At 37.2% G+C, this 21,351-nt stretch overlaps 1 protein-coding gene across 1 annotated transcript; it reads right to left on the bottom strand.

Annotated features, from left to right (window-relative positions):
* Positions 1–2,882: 2,882 nt before the first annotated feature.
* LOC576026 (inositol polyphosphate multikinase) lies at positions 2,883–19,623 on the bottom strand. Its single transcript, XM_776375.5, has 5 exons — positions 19,058–19,623; positions 17,172–17,354; positions 11,900–12,075; positions 8,178–8,259; positions 2,883–5,812 (listed from the first exon to the last, which is right to left on the bottom strand). Exons 1-5 carry the CDS (start codon positions 19,170–19,172, stop codon positions 4,941–4,943), a joined length of 1,428 nt encoding a protein of 475 aa, XP_781468.5. The 5' UTR covers positions 19,173–19,623; the 3' UTR covers positions 2,883–4,940.
* Positions 19,624–21,351: the final 1,728 nt, after the last annotated feature.

Genomic DNA, 21,351 nt, shown 5'->3' with positions numbered 1-21,351 from the left:
ACCAGCCAAGCCTAGGTTGATATGAATGGAAAAGAATAGCCCACAGTGGATTTTTTTTTTTGAGGGGGGGGGGGGTACCGAGGTGAATATGTATTAACTGGGTCGAACCCTTGAACTGTCTTCATCTCTCTCCCTCTCTGTCATTCTCTCTATCTTCTCCCCCTCCCTTTCTACCTTCTCCATTCCCTTCCTCTCCAATCTCTCTCTGTCCTACCTCTCACACTGTTCATGTCAACTCTCTCTCATTCTCTCTATCTCCCCTCCCTTTTTTTTCTTCCTCACTCTACTCCTTTTCCATTAAATTTTTTTTTTTTTTTAAGAGCAGCCAACTAACTTCTTAAATCCTTCACCATTTTCATTCTTTCTCACGTTTCTCTTTTTCTTTCTCATTTATATACTAGCAAAATGATGTAATGATACTCATCTCAACTACAATAAATTACATCAATTTCAATCTATGCGTAAAAAGCGTAACCGCCTGATTATATTTCATTTTCACTATCTCTGCTCCCCAGTAATTTCAATGATAATAATAATATACTTAGTATAATATACCCTTGATAGCTCTGAATCCAATGGCTTAATTACAAGAGACACATGGCTGATTCTGACAAGGATATTATTCATAGTTTTCTCACAAAAATAGGATTACTATGTTCCGTTACCTCATTATATACATCTTTTACAAAAACAGCGCATAAGTAGAATTGAAAGATATGAATGCTTATACATGTGTTACAGAATAAGGAGCAACTTTAGAATACCCCGCCACAAAAATTGACAAGACGTTCGTAGGGTAACTAACGCTTCACAAATGAAGCTAAATCTGAACACTTGAGTTTCTTAGGTAACACTAAACCTAATCCTGTCCCTAACTCTATCCTCGAACTCTAACCAGTTGGACGTTCATGTACATAAACCTACATAGTACGACATGTCAATATCATAAGTATGCAATACTATAAATATATAAATTCATAAGCCTCCATGTCTGGTATACTTTACTTACACAAATACAAAATTAATGACCAATTTAAATGTCATTTTTACCATGAACATGCAACTTAAACTATTCAATGTCCCTCCTCTGTGTATTTGGAACTATTTAACTGCTTTGAAGAAGAAAAAAGTAGTTTATCCAATATTTTAACTTAACCAGTTAGGTAAAATTCAACTACAGGCAATAATCAATTGAATTATATTGTCCATTTCATTTCTTATCCTTCCCCTTTACTTTGCCCTTCTATTTCTGCAATCTCTTTATTTTCTATTTTTATTTTTTCTTCTAGCTTCTATCAATTCTTGTTTTTCATCACTCTCCCTTTAATCCGTTTCTTTTCTCTATTCCTTTCTCCCAAATTTTCCTGACCCCCTTATTATTCCATATCTCCTCATTATTATAAATATATTATTTCTTTATCATTTCTTCCTCCTCTCCTACATATTTTTTCAGGACTTTATTTTCATGAGAAATTGAACGGCAATCTGGATAAAAGACAATGCAGTGTCGAAATCGAGTTTGTTGGAATACATGTATACTCATACTACATGTAAGTAAAGGGGTCTTTAAACCCACAAGCAAAATATATATAAAAGCACTTTAAAAACAGATAATGTAATACCAAAACCATAATAAAACTATAATATCAAAAGGGGTTATACATGTACATAAATTATGAAAGATCTTTCACATTATTCCCACCACCTATTTTCATTTTTTAAACCTGAGATTACATTTTCGGCTTTTTGATTGTTTTTTCAAGCACCAGGCATACATCTATATATACAAGGTTACATCGCCTATGGAGAGCCAGAAGGGCTCACATCATTAAACACATGGTAAACTATGGAAAGCCAGAAGGACGTTTACCATGTGTTGAATGATACAAGTTAATAATGCCCTCTTGGTTTTGGGCAGATACTAGGAAGCTTTCCTTGTGCATGACCCACTTTATCTACGTCAAATTTACTGACCCATCTTATTTCAAAGAATAGTTTTGATGTCGTGACTCAATGGCACGGCAAATTGTGATCACGTGACCCACTCTCGGAGATCAATACGCAGCTGAACTTCTCGTTCACACCCCAATGCAGATTTACTCTGAATGCGGTTGTAGGATCCAGCCAACGACCAAATCCTCAACTTGAAGATCTTAATGCCAGTTTCACGTCATAGATCAAGGGGTGTTACACAAAGATCTTATTGTCGAACTTAACTCTAAGTTGCACTTAAACATTATGGAGAGCCATTTGTAGACTTCAACTGAAATATATTCAAAAGCAAAAATGCAAGTATTTTAGACTTTTCATATATTCCACACCAAGAACATGAAATCTCCTTGATAATAGAAAATATGAATGATTTGAATCAACATTTATTGCCATTCAAAATAGCTTTTACAAAATATTTTCAATGATGCTAATGGCTTTCCATAATTTTTAAGTCCAACTTAGACATAATTTTAACTTTATAGGATCTTTGTGAAACACCCCCCAGGTCGGTTGTACAAATCAAAAGCTCTCATATATTATAGTCTACAACGACATGGAATTTCTAACCTCCAAAATACATCTTTTTCCTGATTGCTGCTAGTGACTGGGCATCATGACAAATTCTATGACCATAGTCTCCGCGAAAATGGGATCAAACGAGATTACACTTCGGTAAATAAAATATTTACTACCTAGAGAATATCCAGAGCTTTCCAAGACTAACTAAAGGTTATTAAAGCCTGTCTGCACTAGTTTGGCCAGGAGGGATTAGACCCACCTGCATGGTCAATGACAGGTGGTTATCTCATTAAATCAGCTCTAAAATAACATAAGAAAGGATCATGGGGGACCCACTGGCACCGCTTAGGCATTGTTTGCTATATAGAGGGTACTAGCAAGTAGCTACTAGTAGTGCAGACAGGCTTTAAATGAAAAATATATACATGAACATAAATTATCAGAGGTAATGTTTATATTCAACTGTCTTTTTACTGCCAAAAGCCGATGAGCTATCTGCTGATATCAAAACCAATTTTTTTTGTTGAAGATCTTGTTATACCAGAAAAGGGAAATATGCCGAAAATTGTCTCTTCCACAGCCGACACATATACAGCGTATACATGCATGATGACACACACATTTAACAAAATGCATATTATCATTAATATAGTATAATATCAATTGAAAGAATGCTACACCATAGCATCCAGATTTTAAAATGTATAGGATTCATACATTTTTACAATAAAATTCTTGATCCCAAATATATTTGGTCATATCAAATATAATTGGACTGAAAGGAAATTGACAATTGACAATTTGAGCACTTCTAGAATAAGAATACTAGCTTTGTGTACCTACATCTACATGTTTAGTTCAGAAATATCGGCTTTATATGTTTTGTTTGTTCTTGTAATCAAATATAGTAGGCAAATATTAATAGATACAATTTCTTTTTTTTAAATAAAAAAAATATAATAGATACACCATCTTAAGCCTCACAAAAAAGTTGCAGGGAATGTGTGGGGGGAATGCCTCCTTCACAAAATCTACAACAATTTTGATACAACATGCATTTCTATGCATGATTTTTTTTAATCTACCACAACCGGAACATTGATATGTCATTAGAATATTTTTACTATTATTGTGTGTGTACCTAAAACGATTGTCATGACTGCATATATTTTATATTTCTAATCCTTCTAATACTGTACATGTATTATTATTATTATAATCCGTTTCAATTCAATTTATTTCAGTAGTCATACCAGAGGAGCTTAAATTGATACTTTAATGGTACTTAGCTCTTGTTTTGGTTTTCTTTCACAAAGTGAGACCTCCTTGCAACAACTAAATAATAATAAGAAGAAGAATCTGGATTTGCGTAGTGCTCAATACGAAATACTGTCTCTAAGCACTTTACAGACATTACTACAACTTGATTATGTTTTCTCTTTTAAGGGCCCTTGAAATGCACACAGCTTTCTAAATTTTTCCAGAGCTAAATTGATCTTCACTGTCTGCTCCGGTGTTTATCTCTTTTCTTTCTCCACCATATTAACCAGTTAGAAAAATAGAAGGGGGCCACAGGCAATTTGCCTAGTATTTAATACATGAACATGTATGTGTCTCCTCACAAAGATAAACAATTGCTGAGTTGTTCTTGTTAAAGATGTTGTCTAAGTTTTCCTTCAACGAGGATAATGTTCATATCACAAATTCATTGATTTCAAGATTAGAGTGTAAACTGGGGGAGAACAGAGCCTTGTAAAGTTTTCTTGTGTTAATCACTTACATATCTAATACTGAGTACCATTACAGGACCCTTTAAATTATTGATTTCACTTGCTTTTTTTTCTCTTCTAAAAGTGCCCCATACTTTTTAGGAGCAATTTTGTTATAACATCCGAGAGGTCCCCCTTGTCCCTGCCATGGTAAGGGGAGGGGAAGGGTGGATTTTGGTGCAGGGTTAGGAACAATTTTGAGAGGGAGAAAACGAGTGAGAAATATGAGTGAGAACAAAAATGGGTCAATTTCATAAATATTAGATGTACTGTATACAAACTAATGTTTAGGTAATTTGTTCCCTACAATGATGAATATGTCATACATGTACAGTACATGCAAAGGCAAAAGCGGGAGAAATAATGTCAACGGTCCGTTTGGAAGCGCTTAAAGATGTTGCATTTGTGTACGCCACAATGTGAAATGCTCTACACAAGAATGGCATATTTTTTATTTATTCATTTCATAGCCCTTCCCAATATGGGATAGTGTTAAAGGAAAATATATTTTTCCTTTTCCTTAAAAGTACCATCACTCACGATGGAATACGATACAAATTATAGTTCACATAAATACATGTATAAGCCATATATTTTAAAATGTAAAAATATAAATTTTCAGCATCAACAAACACATGTATGAAACTGAGACCTTCAGCTTCACCAAATGTGACAGTTATGAAGCGTTTCAATGTATTGATGAAGCATCTTCAAACCGAAGATGTAGTTCTCGTCTCGCGTCGTCGTTTCAATCGCATGCGCAAAGTCGATCATTCGGATCTCAACGTGGTGCGGCGAGAGGTTCGTGGCCCCTTCGTGGGGAAGTTTGGAGTCCTTGCGAGAGCTTTCCCGCGCGTTGCTGTGTTTTGTGCAGGCTGAGATGTCAGGTCCATGCGTGGAATGGTTGGGAGTTGGAAAGTGGCAGTGGTTATGATTGTTACCAGAACGATCATCCCTTACGATTGTTCCTCCTTCTACAGGAGCATGTGAAGTTCTCTGTATTTCTTTGACACAATTCACGTCCCCTTCATGTTCATGTCTTCCTGTGACTGCACTGCGAGTCACCTCAGTTCCAATTCTATCGCTACCTATCAAGTTACTCAATGGAACATTCGTCCTAGAGTCCCTCTCTTCCCCTTCTGTTCTAACTCTATTCTCTCTCTGGTTCTTGCTGCCTCTGTTGAGTCCACAAGAGCAATCATCAACCTCGTTATCATCACGGTCTGATGATTTTTTCCTCTTCAGAGGATACGTGTCCATTTTCACCGAGAAGATCTGATCGGTGTGGCCGTTGAGGCCGTTGATGGGCGTCGCCGCTCCATTGGAATGCGGGGCGAGGTTGGAGGGTTTCTTGAGGGCGTCGTCGTCGCCGGGAGAGACCGCGCCCTCATAGACGAAGAGCAGGGAGCTGGAGTAGAAGTGGTACCTGTCCTGGACCTGGAACCAGTCCAGGATCTGCTGCAGACGGACTAGGAACGAGTACATCACGTCTGTTCGGATGGTGTCATCCACGTTGAAGAATGTGGCTAAACCTGGAAAGGATACAATGCAAAATACATTAAATGTCTTTTAATATTTTGTAATGTAGTAGTGGTGGTTATTTTACCTGACTGCTAAGAAAGCATAAATGCTTGTTAGTAAGCAACCAGAGGACCGACGGCTTAAGGTCCTCTCCAAGAGACTTGGTAATGAGGATTAATGCCTTACCAAAGGGCACTAGCGCATCGTCTTGGTTTCGAACCCAGGTCACTGGATTACGAGACCACTGCTTTACTGACTGAGTTATCGTGCCTCCACTTGTAAATGATTGCTAGCTAAAAATATTGGAACATAAGACATGCTGAAATCATGTCAATTTGCAGAATTAGGAGGATAAGCCTTCTATATCATATAAAGTATGGTAGACAATAATATTGCCCCCCCCCCCCCATAACTATCCTTCTGCCTAGTGTATTAAAGTACAAGTAGTGTTAGATTGACAAACCTGTTTATGGAGTAGTTGTTAGAACTGTCCCTGGACAATGGTTCGAGAGGTGGTTATCTGGAGGAACAGGTGTCTATGTAGGGAGAGGGGGGGGGGGATTTCTAGTAATTTTCTTTAGGCATGGCTACCCTCCCTCACAATACCACATGAAGGAATCTACATATATACATAATCTTCCTATTGAGCAATACAGGATGACCGCAAGAATTTTCGAGGGAATGGCATCCAATGTTTAGGACCCTTTAGCTTTCGTGAAAATCACATCCGGACCGTCAAGGAAAAAGTTTGAGAGCCCGTGCTATACATACATGTAGTTTCTTTTTACAAGTAGAGCTCAAATTAGGCTTTTTTCCTATTAACATTCTGACGATTCTAAACTACATTTATCTCCATTTATCTTGTATGGACAGGATGTGAGCAAGGACATGCATGAAGACGGGAAATAAATCAAGGCCCAGATTATTTGTTTCAAGAAAGTGACATTAATTCTCTCATGGGTTCATTATTTTGTGTTCAAATAAAAGACATGTCACACTTCACATTGTTAGTTTCGAATGTACTTTAATAAATGAAGTCATTAGCATGGGGGCACTGCATAATTACAAGTGTATCATAAAAGGTAAAGGGGTACCTGGTAGGATTATTCCTTGAAATGCACTGTGCGCCGAAATCGGTAGCCGGAACTAAAGCTAGAGTAATAATTTCTGAAGCTCTTTGAAAGCACATAGAGACTAGGTATCATGCGCTAAACAAGAACGGGCTATTATTATTATCATTATTATTTAACCTCTCTGGTATTCTGTAAATTGGAACATTCTATCATATCAAGACACTAAATAAATATGAATACATTTACCGGTACTTGGTTAACAACTTTGCATAGTACTTCATGTATTAAGAAAATGGCGATGCCGATGCCGATGCCGATGCCGATGCCGATGCCGATGTTGTTCTGAAAAACTGTACATCATTCTTGGTTTCCTTTAAGCTTCCCCCCACCCATCTTCCTGTCCCTTCCCCTTCACTCCCTCCCTTCCTCAGTCAATTCCTTTTTTTTTTCTTTCTTTCTTTCTTTCTTTCTGTCTGTCTTTCTTTCTTTCTTTCTTTCTTTCTTTCTTTCTTTCTTTCGGTTATCCTATACTTTAGGGTGTTTTATTATTTTCGGTTGCTAACTTCAGTCAACAGCTCTACATGGAGTCGGGCTAACTCGGACCAGGGGACAACTCGGCCCAGGTACAAAAACAGTCAGTTTTTGCATGTTTAGGTTTAGGGTTAGGTTTAGGGTTAGGGTTAGGGTTAGGGATAGGGTTAGGGTTCGAGTTAGGGTTAGAGCTAGGGTAAAATGACAAAAAATAATCGTTTTTGTTAGTCCGACTCCATGTAGATCTAGAGCTGTTGACTGAAGTAGGAAACCGAAAATAATAAAACACCCTAAAGTACATAGGATAACCTTTCTTTCTTTCTTTCTTTCTTTCTTTCTTTCTTCCCTCTCCCTCCCTCCTTCCCGGGAAAAAAATATTTAACAAATTTGGGGGGCTACTTTTCAAGCTTGCTTGCATGGAAAAAAAACTTTTAATTTGTTTTGCATTGAACTCTATGGACATTTTGGGGGGCTCTTTAAGTTTTATGACTTTTGGGAGCTCTTTTTTTTTAAAATTTGGGGGCTAATTCACCCCAAGTCCCCATGTACTTTTCCCCCTGCCTCCCTCCCTGCTTCCCTCCCTCCCTATCTCTCCCTCCCTCCCCCTCTCTCTCTCTCCCTTTGCTCCCTCTCTCCCTCCCTTGCTCTCTCATTAATTCCCTTTGGTCTAGGGTTGAAGTTGAGAATTCTGTTGAAACTGACCACAGATCAAAAGCCCCAATACACCATTAAAGCATGGACACTGACAGGTTTTAATGCAGGAGGGACTTACCTTCTATCATATTGCTGATATTGAGTGTCTTTCCCCATGTTTTGTCGTATACCGTGTATTTCTGGCTTCGTGGGTGATACACCTAGATATAAAAAGTGAAGGATATATAATTTCAGTCTCAAATATTACACTAAATTTTACTGGTACTAGTTTAATGTAATGTCTTTAGAATAAAATTACTGAATACATACATATCAATAAATGTCTGGTTTGACAATTTACATGTACATGTATAATGCACCCAGTACAGGTAAAGTATGTAACGCAGATCAGTAAAGCAAAACATAATATGATAATAAAAGGCTGTACATGGATCAACAGCCTTTGGAATCAATAAGAATTCATAGAACAATTACATTAAATATGAAGCTACTAGGCAATCTATTCGATACAGCATGATTTTTTTCTTTCAATAGAATTGCCCCAAATAACGAGATGTATTGCATGATTAAAAAGCTGGTCCAACAGAGTGAATAAACTGCTTTCAAAGTATCATCTGTTTGGAGCCAGCAGGGCATTAATTGTTTAAAAAAGAAAGGATGATACCAGTCCATGCACTTCTGGCTCCACACCGGCGCTACGTGTACATACATGTACATACATGTTTTTTTCTGACAAAACTTGAAAGCTGCCCTTTGCAATGTGGACAATACATGTTGGCTTAAAGGTACTATGTCCCATTTGCAGGCCAAAAAAATGAAAAGGTTAAATTCCAACGGCATTTGAAAGACAATACTAATTTAGAACTTCCCTGAATAAAGGGGACTTGAAAATGTCTTTAAGTGGGAAAATAAAGACTAAATATTACTGTAGTTGTCGAATCGACTTAGGAGCTATAGAGCTAGTAAGTAATAGTCTGATTTTTCAGACCATTTAACCGAATGGTCGTTCGTTTTATGCTGCGCAAAGATCCAATCAGTTTAATTTTGGCCATTACAAGAAGTGGGTTATTGATGTCTAATTCTTGGTCCCCTGTTGTTTCTGATCTATATAAATGATATAATACACTCATCAACATTATTCTCATACTCACTTTTTGCTGATGATACCAGCTTGCTGTTGGCTGATAAGATTAAGAAGGCTGAAGATTTATTACTAATTGCGAATCAAGAGATTCAGAAACTGTATGCATGGTATTGTTGTAATAAGTTATTGTTGAATGTTCAAAAGACCAAATGTGTTATTTTTCGCTCCAAGGGTAAAAAGCTTCCAGATGGCATTACTTTTCTTAATGTTGGAGGCCATGATGTTGCGCTTAGTGAAAATGTTCAGTTCTTAGGGCTAACCATGGATGAGCATTTATCTTGGAGAAATCATTTAGATGCTGTATGCACAAAGTTGTCCCGTAGTGTAGGTGTCATTTTTAGATTAAAATTTATTTTACCTGAAAGAGTGCTGATAACATTATATAATAGTATTATTCTTCCTTATTTGACATATTGTAATGTTGCTTGGGGAAACACCTTTAAGTCATATCTTGATAAGTTGAGAGTATGGCAGAAGAAAGCAATACGGCTTATTACTAATTCTTATTATAGACATCCAAGTTCTCCATTGTTCCTTCGACTAAGAACGTTACCACTAAGTGGACTTGTGTCGTTCAATTGCATATTGTTTATGTTTAATCCTAAGTCTATGCCTCATGAATGTACGTTAAAAGATTTATTCCGTCAGAACTCGCAAATTCATAATTATAATACACGTCAAAGGTGTCTTATTCGACAGCCTTTTGCAAGAACAAATGTCACTCTGACCTCTTTCCATATCTCTTGCATTAAAGAATGGAACAGTCTGCCTGATGATATAAAAAATAGTACAACTCTTTCTAGGTTTAGAAGTTCATCTAAAACGTACCTGCTTGAAAGACTGACATAGTTTTTATTCGCATCTTAGTAATTTCTCATTCTGAAATGCTTTTTGACCACTAAGGACCTACTCGTCAGTGTGTTTGCTGTGTATGGTGATGTGCGTGTGTGGTGTCTGTGTGTGTGTGTGTGTGAGAGTATTTGTATGTTCTATATTCTGTAGCTTAGTATTATTTTTCATCCATTGTATAATCATACGTAACATTCTTTTTACTGTAAATGTATGTATTTTGTTATAGGGCCCCGCTCACAAGCTTAGCTTCTAAAGGGGTCCTAAAACCATTCAGTTTATGATGTAATCAAGTTAGAATATGTTGATTGATTTACTATTACCAGTCTCTTTTTTATGTAACAGATTATATCATGCTTTGTATGGTTTTGAATAAAATGAACTGAACTGAACTGAAATGCTCATGTACTGTAGTACCTTTACAGCTCATGTTATGTACATGTACATGTATGTTATTAAGATGAAAGAAGCCAGTCAGTCACTCAATAGTGTCTGACAGTGAAGTCTAGCAGGTAAACAGGTTTCTTTGCATAATTTTAATATTAGGACACTGCTCAAGTTTAAATATCACAGATAGGACATACATAACATATTCATAATTCCTGCAAAGTTCTACAGAATTTGATGTTGGCTGCAAAAGGGTCATAGTATCTTTAATATATATTTTTGTATTCACAATTGACAATCGTCTCTCATAAAAGGACTGTTGATTCAAGGGTGCGTTCTAGCTCGTGAAGACCAGACTCTTTTCAGAGAACATTATACTCATATATAAATCATTCATCCATTCCATTTCATTCAATTCAGTAGCCTATAATACTGAATAACTTTGGAAATTGTGTATTTTTACCCAGTAAACTGCGGAATGTATGCTGTGGATGCAAATAAGGCATACAGGAATTTGTGTACTTGTACAAGTGCGCAAATTCCTGTATGTACACTGTAGGTCTATTTTATGAGTTTGGGGGACTTCAGTTTCGGAATAACACTTTATGTATTCCCCTCTTGAAAATCTTAGATGGTGTTCTGAAGACTACTTTCATGTTGACTTCTATTTAATAAAGTCCCAGAGTTTACATACTGTACCTCTCAATCGGTATTTTGAAAACAATGTTAAGGTAATATGTTATGAGCCTACCTCCCACACACTCACTAAAATCAGGAGCCTTGCAAATTTGCAATTCATTTAAAAAGACCCCACCCCCTTCGTCCCCTTGCTCATAGAGCATGTACAGAACCCAAATTGAACAATGGGTTCTTGTCTGTCCTATTCGATTTGAGTGTGTACGTGTGCTCAGTAGAACACTGTATACCTGAAAAGATGTTTCACAGTTCACTGGGTGTGAATTTAAACTGCAATATCTTGGTAGAAGGGATATTTCAAATTTATACCCGTAATTTGAATGCAATATAGCAACCTTGAACCCCTAAAATCCAGAGCAAATTACGTTTTGGTGTTTGGTAAACCTCTATATAATAATAATAATAATAGTGATGGGGTTGTAGTGGTGTAGTGAACGAGTGCTGACTGGCACTGCATGTAAGAAAAGAATTTCTGTTAATTTCACTTAATCTTTGTCATTATGATTTCATTGCTTTCATTATTACATGTTATTACCTATTTTGTTTCCTGGAATTTTTATGTTTGCTTTTTCTATTGTACAAAACCTGTAATTTGGCTTTCGAGCCGGGATTGATTTTTATTTCAATAAACCATTACTACTACATATTATATGGTATCTAGTATCTACTTGTAAATCCCAGAACATTTTAAACCATATAAATACAAGCAGAATGGACAATAAATATAAACATGCATGTAACGACACAATGGCGACACTACTCACTCTCATGCCTAAGATCTGAAAACCTAACTTCTCCATGTCGGGGTATTTAATCTTGGCGCTCTCTGCCTTCTTGGTGTTGCCCCCTTCCTCCGCGTAGCCGATGCGTCCGATCTTGATATCCATGATGCACGGGTGTTGGTAGCCGATCGTCATGTCTCGTAGCTTGATGAATTCCACTGCAAAAAATATTTGTAAGGAAAGGTTAACTTCAAAGGGCAATCCCATGCATGGTAAATGCTACATTTATATTCAGAAAATACAGCGGCCCATATTCTACTAAAATAAGCCATTTTTGCATTGTAATCAAATTTAATGAATACTATGTACATGCACATGTACTTCTTTGTGAAGTGCCTCGATATAAATGATTCCATTCACCTGCTACAAATTACTGTATTTCATTAGTCAGAATGCAAATTGCATACATTACGTGTTGCTAGGTAGGGCAAGCCATAATGTTATCCTACCTAGCAAGTTGCAACATCTAATGTACATGTAAGCAATCTGAACTCTGACTATCGAGATAATAATAATAATACTCTGTTTTTATATAGCGCTTTAAAATTACAATCACTAAGTGCTTCCAAACTTGGAGTTTATAACCCCGGCTTTAGCTGTGCTGCCATTACGGCGCTCAAGCATTTCAAAGAATTAATCCCTGCCAGGTACCCATTTATATCACCTGGGTTGAGTGTGGCAAATGTACACGTACACTGTAGATCAATGTCTTGCCAAAGGACATTAGTGCCGTCGTGGGTCTCGAACCGCGGACCTTGTGATCGACAGTCCAGCGACTTAACCACTCGACCACGGCACCTCTACACATTAATTTAATTTGTATGAGGGCTTCACAAAAGCGTATGCATAAATTTGGTTACATTACGAAAATGACCTATTCAAAGGGCATTCCCATGGAAAATGTTTAGTACAGTCATCATTAAGAAATTCAGTGGCCCATATTCTGTTAAAATTTAAACCTGATGTTTGGTTTAGCAAAAGACGCCAGATGAGAATTACACCTATGATCTGAAGACGCTTCTGCAATACATTGAAACGCTTCATACCCGTCACATCTGGTGATGCTAATGGTTTTCATTTCATACGTGTTTGTTGATGCTTGAAATTCTTAATTTTTTTTAAATATGTGGCTTACATCATGAGCATTTTATGTGAAGTTGTGAACTACTGTACATACTGTATATATAATTTGTATCATCCTTGGCCTGTACTCTACTTGAATTTAAACCTGATGTCGGTTTAGGAAACTTTAGGCTATTGTTTGAAATCTGGTATTAAAGGTATAGCTTGGTAGTGGTAAAATTGCGGTTCAAGGGCTTTGGGGTGCAAAATATCCATTCAATATTGTTTAGATATTGCCTTCAGAGGTCTAGATGGCAATACTTCAACCTAAATTTGCAAGAAAGCAGATATATACATGTATGCCCAAATGTTCAATGTTGAAGTGCATTCACGATATCTATCCAGGCTGGATCGATATGATAATTTACAAAATATATCAATTACCGGTAGTAGGCGGTTTCACCGGCAAAATTTGTATCATCACGCAAAATTAGTCAAAACATATTCTTTCACATGATTGGTAATAAGAGCTTTCATTTCATTTTTTGAGAGGGGGCGTTTCCAAAACTGGTCTATACCTGTACATCTACCTTTAACAAAAGAAATTACTCTGAGGTCAAACTTTATTGATCCTAATACCCAGGTTAAGGTTTAACTGAACAATACATGTACGTGGTTGAATATGGATCAATGAGTCTCAAATTTCAATACATTTTTATAAATAATCATATAAATTTTTTTGACCTTCAAGCTTCACTGATTCGTTAACAATATCTGTTTACGATTTCAGCCCGCTGATTGATGTCAAATCAATGATATACAAATAACGCACGTCCCAGAGTGCAATAGCGGTGAATGCAGTACACGCGAGGTTTCTTTAGATTGGTGCCGCTCTGTGCAACGAGCCGCTTGCGGCGAGTTGACAGTGCGAACCATCTGAAGAAACCGAGCGTTTACTGCATTTACGTTTTGCACAACAGGGTCAAGTGCGTTATTTGTTTTATAAAATAGCGACACAAATAGCAAAAACGAAACTTTAGATCTAATAAGTTAGAGTCTACGAGAGTTCGATCTAGATCTAGATCTAAGTTAGAGTTATGTTGGTTCTACTTCTAATTAGACTAAGACCTTGCAGGCTTACCAAAAGTCAATGGGATTCATTGCCTTGATTAAAAATAAAATCCATACAGTGGGTCTAGAGACGAGTCTACATCAGACAGCTGAAATTCCTGGCTTCATTATAAAATCCAAAAGTCAAAACAGGCCTAAATCCAAGGCAAAAGTAAAATAAAAACTTGCTTTTTAATAATACCCCGCTGGCCGCTCTAGCTAGCTAGCTAGAGCTAGCTACGCGTACGTTGCGCTGGGGATCATGGTGGAGCGTACAATATTAGCTACGCGTAGCCTACAATAATTGCAATGCAACTCGAGGGAGCGCGTACTACACGTACGCGCGCGCACTGGATCTCCATGGTCACGCGTACGCACCGTGCAATATAACTTTTTACTGCGCTTTTTCTGCACTCATATCTGCAAAATCGTGCTTGCATCAAAATTTTTTCAATGTCATGTGACGCGTATTGACCAATCACGATGCTTAAAATACTAGAGCCATTTTATAATACATAATAGTAATAATACTTAATCACTGAAAAAAATACCACTTGAGAAGCTTAATTTGAGCAATTTGACTATTGAAAGCTGTGAAAAAGCTCTGGAAAACTATGAAGGGGAGCCCTATTGTCTGCACATCTAAGAATCATTTGAATTTGACAAGAATTTTCTTTCATATGATATTCCTTTATGCTTAGTCATTTGAATGAACTATTTTGGGTCAGTGTGAAATTGCAAACAATAGCCACTTCAGGTATTGAATTATATCAACACAGTTGAACATGCAATAGCTGACAGCTGGTCATATCAGCAGTTCATATACAATTGTTATCATTTACATATGTAAGAAGAGACCACAAATTGGTATGCTGCTGGTTGATGATGTTATGGAAATCTTTTCTATCCCCCCCCCCCCAAATATGAATAAACATAATACCGGTAATAATAATGATGATGATGATGACGATGATGTTGCTGATGCTGATGGTAGTGCTGATTATGATGATAATTACATGTAGATAAAAGACCACTAAATTCCTTTAAACTTAGTATTTTGAAAATCTGTTTTAGCTGCTTCACCATATCCTGGGCCTGGGGAGCATTTCAAGAAACAATTAATCAGTGGTTTTTTACTGACTAAATATCATTTTCACTGACAATTTTCCAGGCCTCTGATTGGTCAAATTTAGTCTCTTTTATCTGTTTCATCATATCCAGGGCAGGGTTAGTTTTAACTAGAGCGTGAATGCTTTATTCTCACTGGCCTTGCTGTAAATACTAAAGTACAAAAGCACTTTAGCTGGAATTCGTTGAACTGTGACCATTAAACTTTGAGCTGTAAGAAGAGCATATCACTATACAGCAAGTAATCTTGAAAACCCACAATGCATGAGGAATATTGTCAAGACCACATCAACCATGTCAAGACTCTTTGGGAAATGTATCAGCTTTAAGCTCCACTGCACTACTTATAGCTACTTGTGCCCTCTATGATATAGAAAACAATGCCTAAGCGGTGCCTGTTGGTCCCCCATGGTCCCCCATGATCCCCTTTTTCCTTTGTTAACTGAGTCTGAGAGCTGATTTGATGTGATAATCACATGTCAGTGACCTTGCAGGGAGGTCTAATCCCTCCTGGCCAAACTAGTGCAAACAGGATTGAATAGAACACTCACGTCTCCCGGCTTATATTTATCCTCGGCTCACAACAACATAGTGAAGTTAAAAAATACCTCATCCTTTGCGAGTTTGTGACTATTAAAGTCCCATAGATTAGTATTGAATTGATAACAAATGCAGGTTAACATTAAAAATCCAATACTGTAAACGCAGAAATATTTGGGGTGCATTAATTTTTGCGGATTTTGCGCTAAAGTCGGTGTCCGCAAATTTTAGAACCCGCGAAAATATAAACATGACTTTTTATGCGTGTTCTGAACGAGCCAAATTTGGTGCAATGCAAATTTAAGAACCAGCAAATATATTTTGGGCCTACTCAGCACGAAAAATGAATCGCGCAAGTAAATGAAAAAAGATAAGTCACAAAACTTCCACCCTGTGCAAATTTGGCAGAAAATGTGACAAAATATTTGGTCTGACAAAGTCTGTTTGACAGTCGTTGCAGGAAATTAATGATGTGATATCCAACAATGACCAGCATATTTTTGTCTTTGAAGTGATTCGAGCAGTAACATAAAACTTCTACCATATGTTGATATTGTAAAAACCTTGGAGTGCTACTACGATCATACTATGGAGGCTGTTAAGTAATCTGTTAAGGTCATCTGAATAAAACCACTGCATTAAAGGCAAAGTCCACCCTGATATTAAGTTGGTTTAAAGCCCCACTGCACTACTTATAGCTACTTGCGCCCTCTATATCGCAAACAATGCCTAATCGGTGACCCTTGGTCCCCCATGGTTTCTTTTTTCTTATGTTAACTGAGAGCTGATTTGATAAGATAACCACCTGTCAGTGACCATGCAGGGAGGTCTAATCCCTCCTGGCCAAACTAATGCAGAGGGGCTTTAACAGAAGCAGAAGAATGTGAGGAACAGGTCAGTGATGGTTTAAGCAAAAAACAATTACAAATAAAAGAATTATGAATTGTTGAAGGTGCAATCAATAAAACACATATTGGCAACTCTGTGACATATCTTGCGAGCTCCCCTCCCATTCGCACTTTACTAAAATAATTCAAAAATTTATATTTTCCCTCAGGGAAATTTTAAATCATACAACCACCTTAGAATTAGATACAATTATTGCAAATATGAGAGAGATAGCGATAGAATCAGACACAGAGAGAATGAAGAGAGAGAGGGAGAAGAGTAGGGAGTGACATCCTGAGACAGAGAGGATTGAGAATGACAGAAAATTAATACCTTCCTTTAAATGTTTTAAAAACCTTGAACAAGAAACTAGGAATTAAGTTGTATGAGCTTCTGATTTTTAATCAAAATTTGAAGCAAACAATACTTTTAATATATTTTAATTTTAATGCAGCCTCAGGCTAAAACTAAGACATGTAATTTTCTCCTCTTTTTGTCGATCATCTGAGATGAAAACTGATTTTACCTGATGGATCTTCCTTGGAAACGACTGTTCCTCTGAAAGGGCACACCAGACCACGGGCACCACGCAGGACAGGGTCATCCTCCTCTTCGTCAAAGACCTTCTTGTAAAATCTCTTCTCTCTGTCTCCCCGGTTGTTGGTCTGAAGAACCTTCAGGATGGACCCACTGTTGTCTTGCAACAGACCTAATATGGATACAGAAGAAGTAAATGAAGAATCAAAAGATAGAGATAATGTTAAAGTATGAGAATATTGAGGAGCACATTTTCTCTTCCTCTCTCTCTCTCTCTCTCTCTCTCTCTCTCATTCAACTGAAGAAAAATGTTGTTAAAGTCGATCTACAGTATCAAAACACAGTGTAGGCCTACAGTTTATAAGTACTTCAAGATCAAAATCATTTCATCTTACATGAAATTAAACGGTTTAACGATTTAAAGTCATCTAGACTCTCAACTCAATTTTGCAATCCAGGAGGTTTCTTGAATAAAATGCTAATTTTTTATGACAATGTGATTAATGTTATTGTATGTTACATAACGTGAATTCATAATTTTGCTAGACATACATTTTGTTTGTATCTCATACCTCTATTATTACTAGATCCATAAAAAATGGAACAAAATAACACTATATTTAATCAGGAAGATGATCGGACACACTCCCCCCCCCCCAAAAAAATAAATAAAAATAAAATAAATTTAAGTGCAAATACTTGTACCTGAATGAATGATAAGCACCTACTGGAACATACATGTAGATTAAGACTGTGCACAACAGTGTAATAAGGTAGGCCTACCCAAGTACACTCCCAGGCTTACAAGCGAATACTCGAACATATTCGGACGCCATGTTTTTTTTATAATTTTGTTGATTTTGTTTTTGTTTTTTTTTTCCACCACCATACCACTGGAGCAGTATCCCAAGTTCATCGCCGAAAACGCATGCAATTTTACTTCGAGTTGCAGTTGAAGGCATTGATTTAATAATAACAATAACAGTAAACAATGCTGTTTTAAAAACCAAAGATGGCAGAATAATCCATTTTCAGAAATCTGAATATTTGGTCCCAGTTTCTGAGTGGTGAGTTTGACAGTGCTTGAGTTGGGAAACATTTTTACCGACGGTAACATGCCAGCGGCCGCTGCTCTCCCTGGCATGGGTAAGCGTGGGCCTGGACAGTGCCAGGTGACCGGGAATTTTTATATATTTTTTTGTTATTGTTTTGTTTTGAAGCCGAATATTCGAGTACGAGAAATCGTACTCAAGTAGTCGTCAACCGTGCGGGTACTCGAGCGTTCGACTTCTCGTCGCAGCCCTAATTGATGTAGACCTACTGTAGATCATGAGATATACAGTACATGAATATAATTATAAACCAAAACAATAAGCAAGACAACTTTCAGCTTGTTTATCTCTCTGGCCATGTCAGAAATTTCCTCAATCAAATGAATAACAATTAACAAGATTAAGTTATTCTTCTTACCTGTTTCGTGTCAATTTCCTTATCTCTTTTGGAGTATTTTTCCTAAAAACGAAAGCCATTATGATTATAATATACACTTTCTCACAGGTTTCACTCTCATACACAAGTGCTACCCACCCGTGTTTATCAACCTCTGAAATGGACCCTAAAAGGTGCCCTTTTCCAGTTTTCTAAGAAAACGTTGAAGCCTGTGAACCTGAAAAGGTATTCTTTTTTGTTTTTTTGTGAGATCAGAGCTCGAAAAAGACACCCTTCGATGCTTTTTCTGGACGTGGGTGCGTAGCCAGTCATGTTGGGAGTGACCCCCCTTCCCCCCTGTCTCTAAAGAGAGGAGCCAATCCTACCCAAATCAGAGGCTAACAAACGAAAGAGATAGAAATTTCGGTCTAACTCGTTTTAACTAACCTGCTCGTGTCTTATTTTTTCCGTAGACATGTCCTGCCACTTGATGACTTAGCAGCTTGCATCCTTTTGGCATTGCCATTGGGGGTGGAGGATCAATCTTTTCTTCACACGACATCTCCTTTCAAACATGCGATGATCCAATGCAAATGAGAACTAGGCTAATGCAAAATGAAAATAGGGACTTGCATCTGCAGCATCGAGCTCGAGCTAGCTGCAGAGCTTCGCGTCGACAACGGCCGGATAAGCAGCAATGTCCTGGGCCGTGATCCCTCCGTGCACAGAGAAAGGAGTGTCAGACAGTGGGCAGAGCCGCGGCTGGAGCGGAGTTTAATAAAAAATGAGTTGAAGTTGAAGTTGAACAAGTGGAAGAGAGAACAGTTGGTCGTTACTCAGACCACCCTCCCCTCACAATCGGAATCCAAATAAATCCAGGAATCGGATGATCATTTCCGTTACGCTACCAAAGTCCGACATTCTTCAAACCCACGGGGTGTTACTACTGTTACTTTTCTGGCTGGAGAAATATCATCGTCATTCATTCATTTGCTAAGCTTAGCAGCTAGCTAGTACGTATGCGCGCCCGCGTTTGATCTCGACTTACAATATACAGTACACACGTATCAAAGAAAAAAGAGCGCGCGTCTAAGCACGCTCATTTACCACAGGACTTGAAACTACAGTCTTGTGTCATTTATGCGCGCTCAACTATCTTTGCTGAATCGGTGGTTGAAAGTGAACATAGCTGAATATTATTCTGCGAGAATATGGTGTTCTCAAAATCAACCTCAAACTAAACTTAAATCAAATATTATTACCAGCTTTACAACAATCTATTTCGGACTATATTTATATACAAAATTGTTCTATCATTTTAAACTTTTTAGTTTTCGTGAATATGTGGTCACATTTTACGTTGATAAAGTCCTTGATTTTCGGAAGAATTGAATTGAAGGGAGGGGTTTTCCTCCAAAACACTCATATAAAAAATGTTTAAGGGGGGGGGGGGTTGACTAACCTATGGGTATGCCACCCGTATGCCATAACTAAACTTTAAGTTTATTTTCGGTAGTATCGGTAAAAGAAGAGGAGACAAGTCATATAAATACGATCAAAACTATTTCACGAAAAATCAACTCAAGGGCAATTTCAATACCCTATTGTACATTCGCATTTATCAGATTTGACAAGGATGCATTTTATAAGCCTCGGCATGCATGCATAGGCCAACTTAAAGATAAAGTTACTACTGCATGGTATAGGCCTATACGTCATGCAATTATATACAGTAATTGTAAACGAAGTGTCTTTGAGCTATTGGTAAGGATGATGATTAGAATAATATAATGATTATGTATGAGGTACATACCGGGGGGGGGGGTCACTCTCAACAATGATGAAATGGACCCTATTGGCGTATCGCACTTTTTCTGAAATAACCCTTCTTAAAGAAAACGTCGAAACCTGTCAGTGCTCCTGAAAAGGTACCCTTTGTTGTCGTTTTTGTGCGATCAGTGCTTGAAAAAAAACCTTTTGAAGGAAAAAGTAGACGACACCGAACATGTGAATCTGAAAAGGTACCCTTTTTTGTTTTTTGTGCGATCAGTGCATGAAAAACACCCCTTTTTAAGAAAAACGTCGACGCCGCTGTATAGCTAAGACACTCTTTCGCCGCTTTTTCTGGGCGCGGGTTCGTATAGCCAGTCATGTTGGGAGTGCATACAATTTGAGGTTTTAAATGATACTAGATTTGTTATTCTTTCTTCACTTCACGCAGAAATTTGTGCAAGTATTACAGACACATTTGGCATGAAAATTTGGTCCAATTCAGATATTTCTCGTCATATTTCCAATGTGACAGCATTTTTAATAGCAATCCTTTTAAGGAAACACATTTCAGAGAACATTGCTACTCTGATATTTTGATGATGAGGTAAATATAGGTCACAAATTCACCTCAACTGATCAACCTCCTCATTAAATCTAGCACCGTAAAGAAATTAGGCCTATCCCAGAAGCCTTTAAGGCTTCACAGTGGCAGTTCAAAACAAGTGTGTTATTGTTATAATTAATATTATTAATATTATTACTTTTTTTAATTTTTATTTCTTCTTATTATTTTCATATTTTGTATAACTATGTATATTATTATGAGTTTGATTTATATTGATATTACTGGAATTATGAATGTTATTATTATCATTGCCATTATTATTACAATATTAGTCGTATAATCATTATTATTATGTTTATTATTATTGTTATTATTATTATTATCAATATTAATTAGATCAATT

This window comes from Strongylocentrotus purpuratus, unplaced genomic scaffold, assembly GCF_000002235.5.
Source record: "Strongylocentrotus purpuratus isolate Spur 01 unplaced genomic scaffold, Spur_5.0 spur5_scaffold_10, whole genome shotgun sequence".
In the NCBI taxonomy this organism is placed as follows: domain Eukaryota; kingdom Metazoa; phylum Echinodermata; class Echinoidea; order Camarodonta; family Strongylocentrotidae; genus Strongylocentrotus; species Strongylocentrotus purpuratus.
Note: the sequence above shows the minus strand (reverse complement) of the source record. Positions and strands in the feature narration are given on the sequence as shown.

Excerpts from the sequence above, each read along its gene's own strand:
- LOC576026 (XM_776375.5), bottom strand. The coding sequence starts at position 19,172 with ATGTCGTGTGAAGAAAAGATTGATCCTCCACCCCCAATGGCAATGCCA. Across the intron at positions 17,355-19,057 it reads AAAAAATAAGACACGAGCAG|GTCTGTTGCAAGACAACAGT; the intron begins GTTAGTTAAAAC and ends TATCCATATTAG. Across the intron at positions 12,076-17,171 it reads TTCCAAGGAAGATCCATCAG|TGGAATTCATCAAGCTACGA; the intron begins GTAAAATCAGTT and ends TATTTTTTGCAG.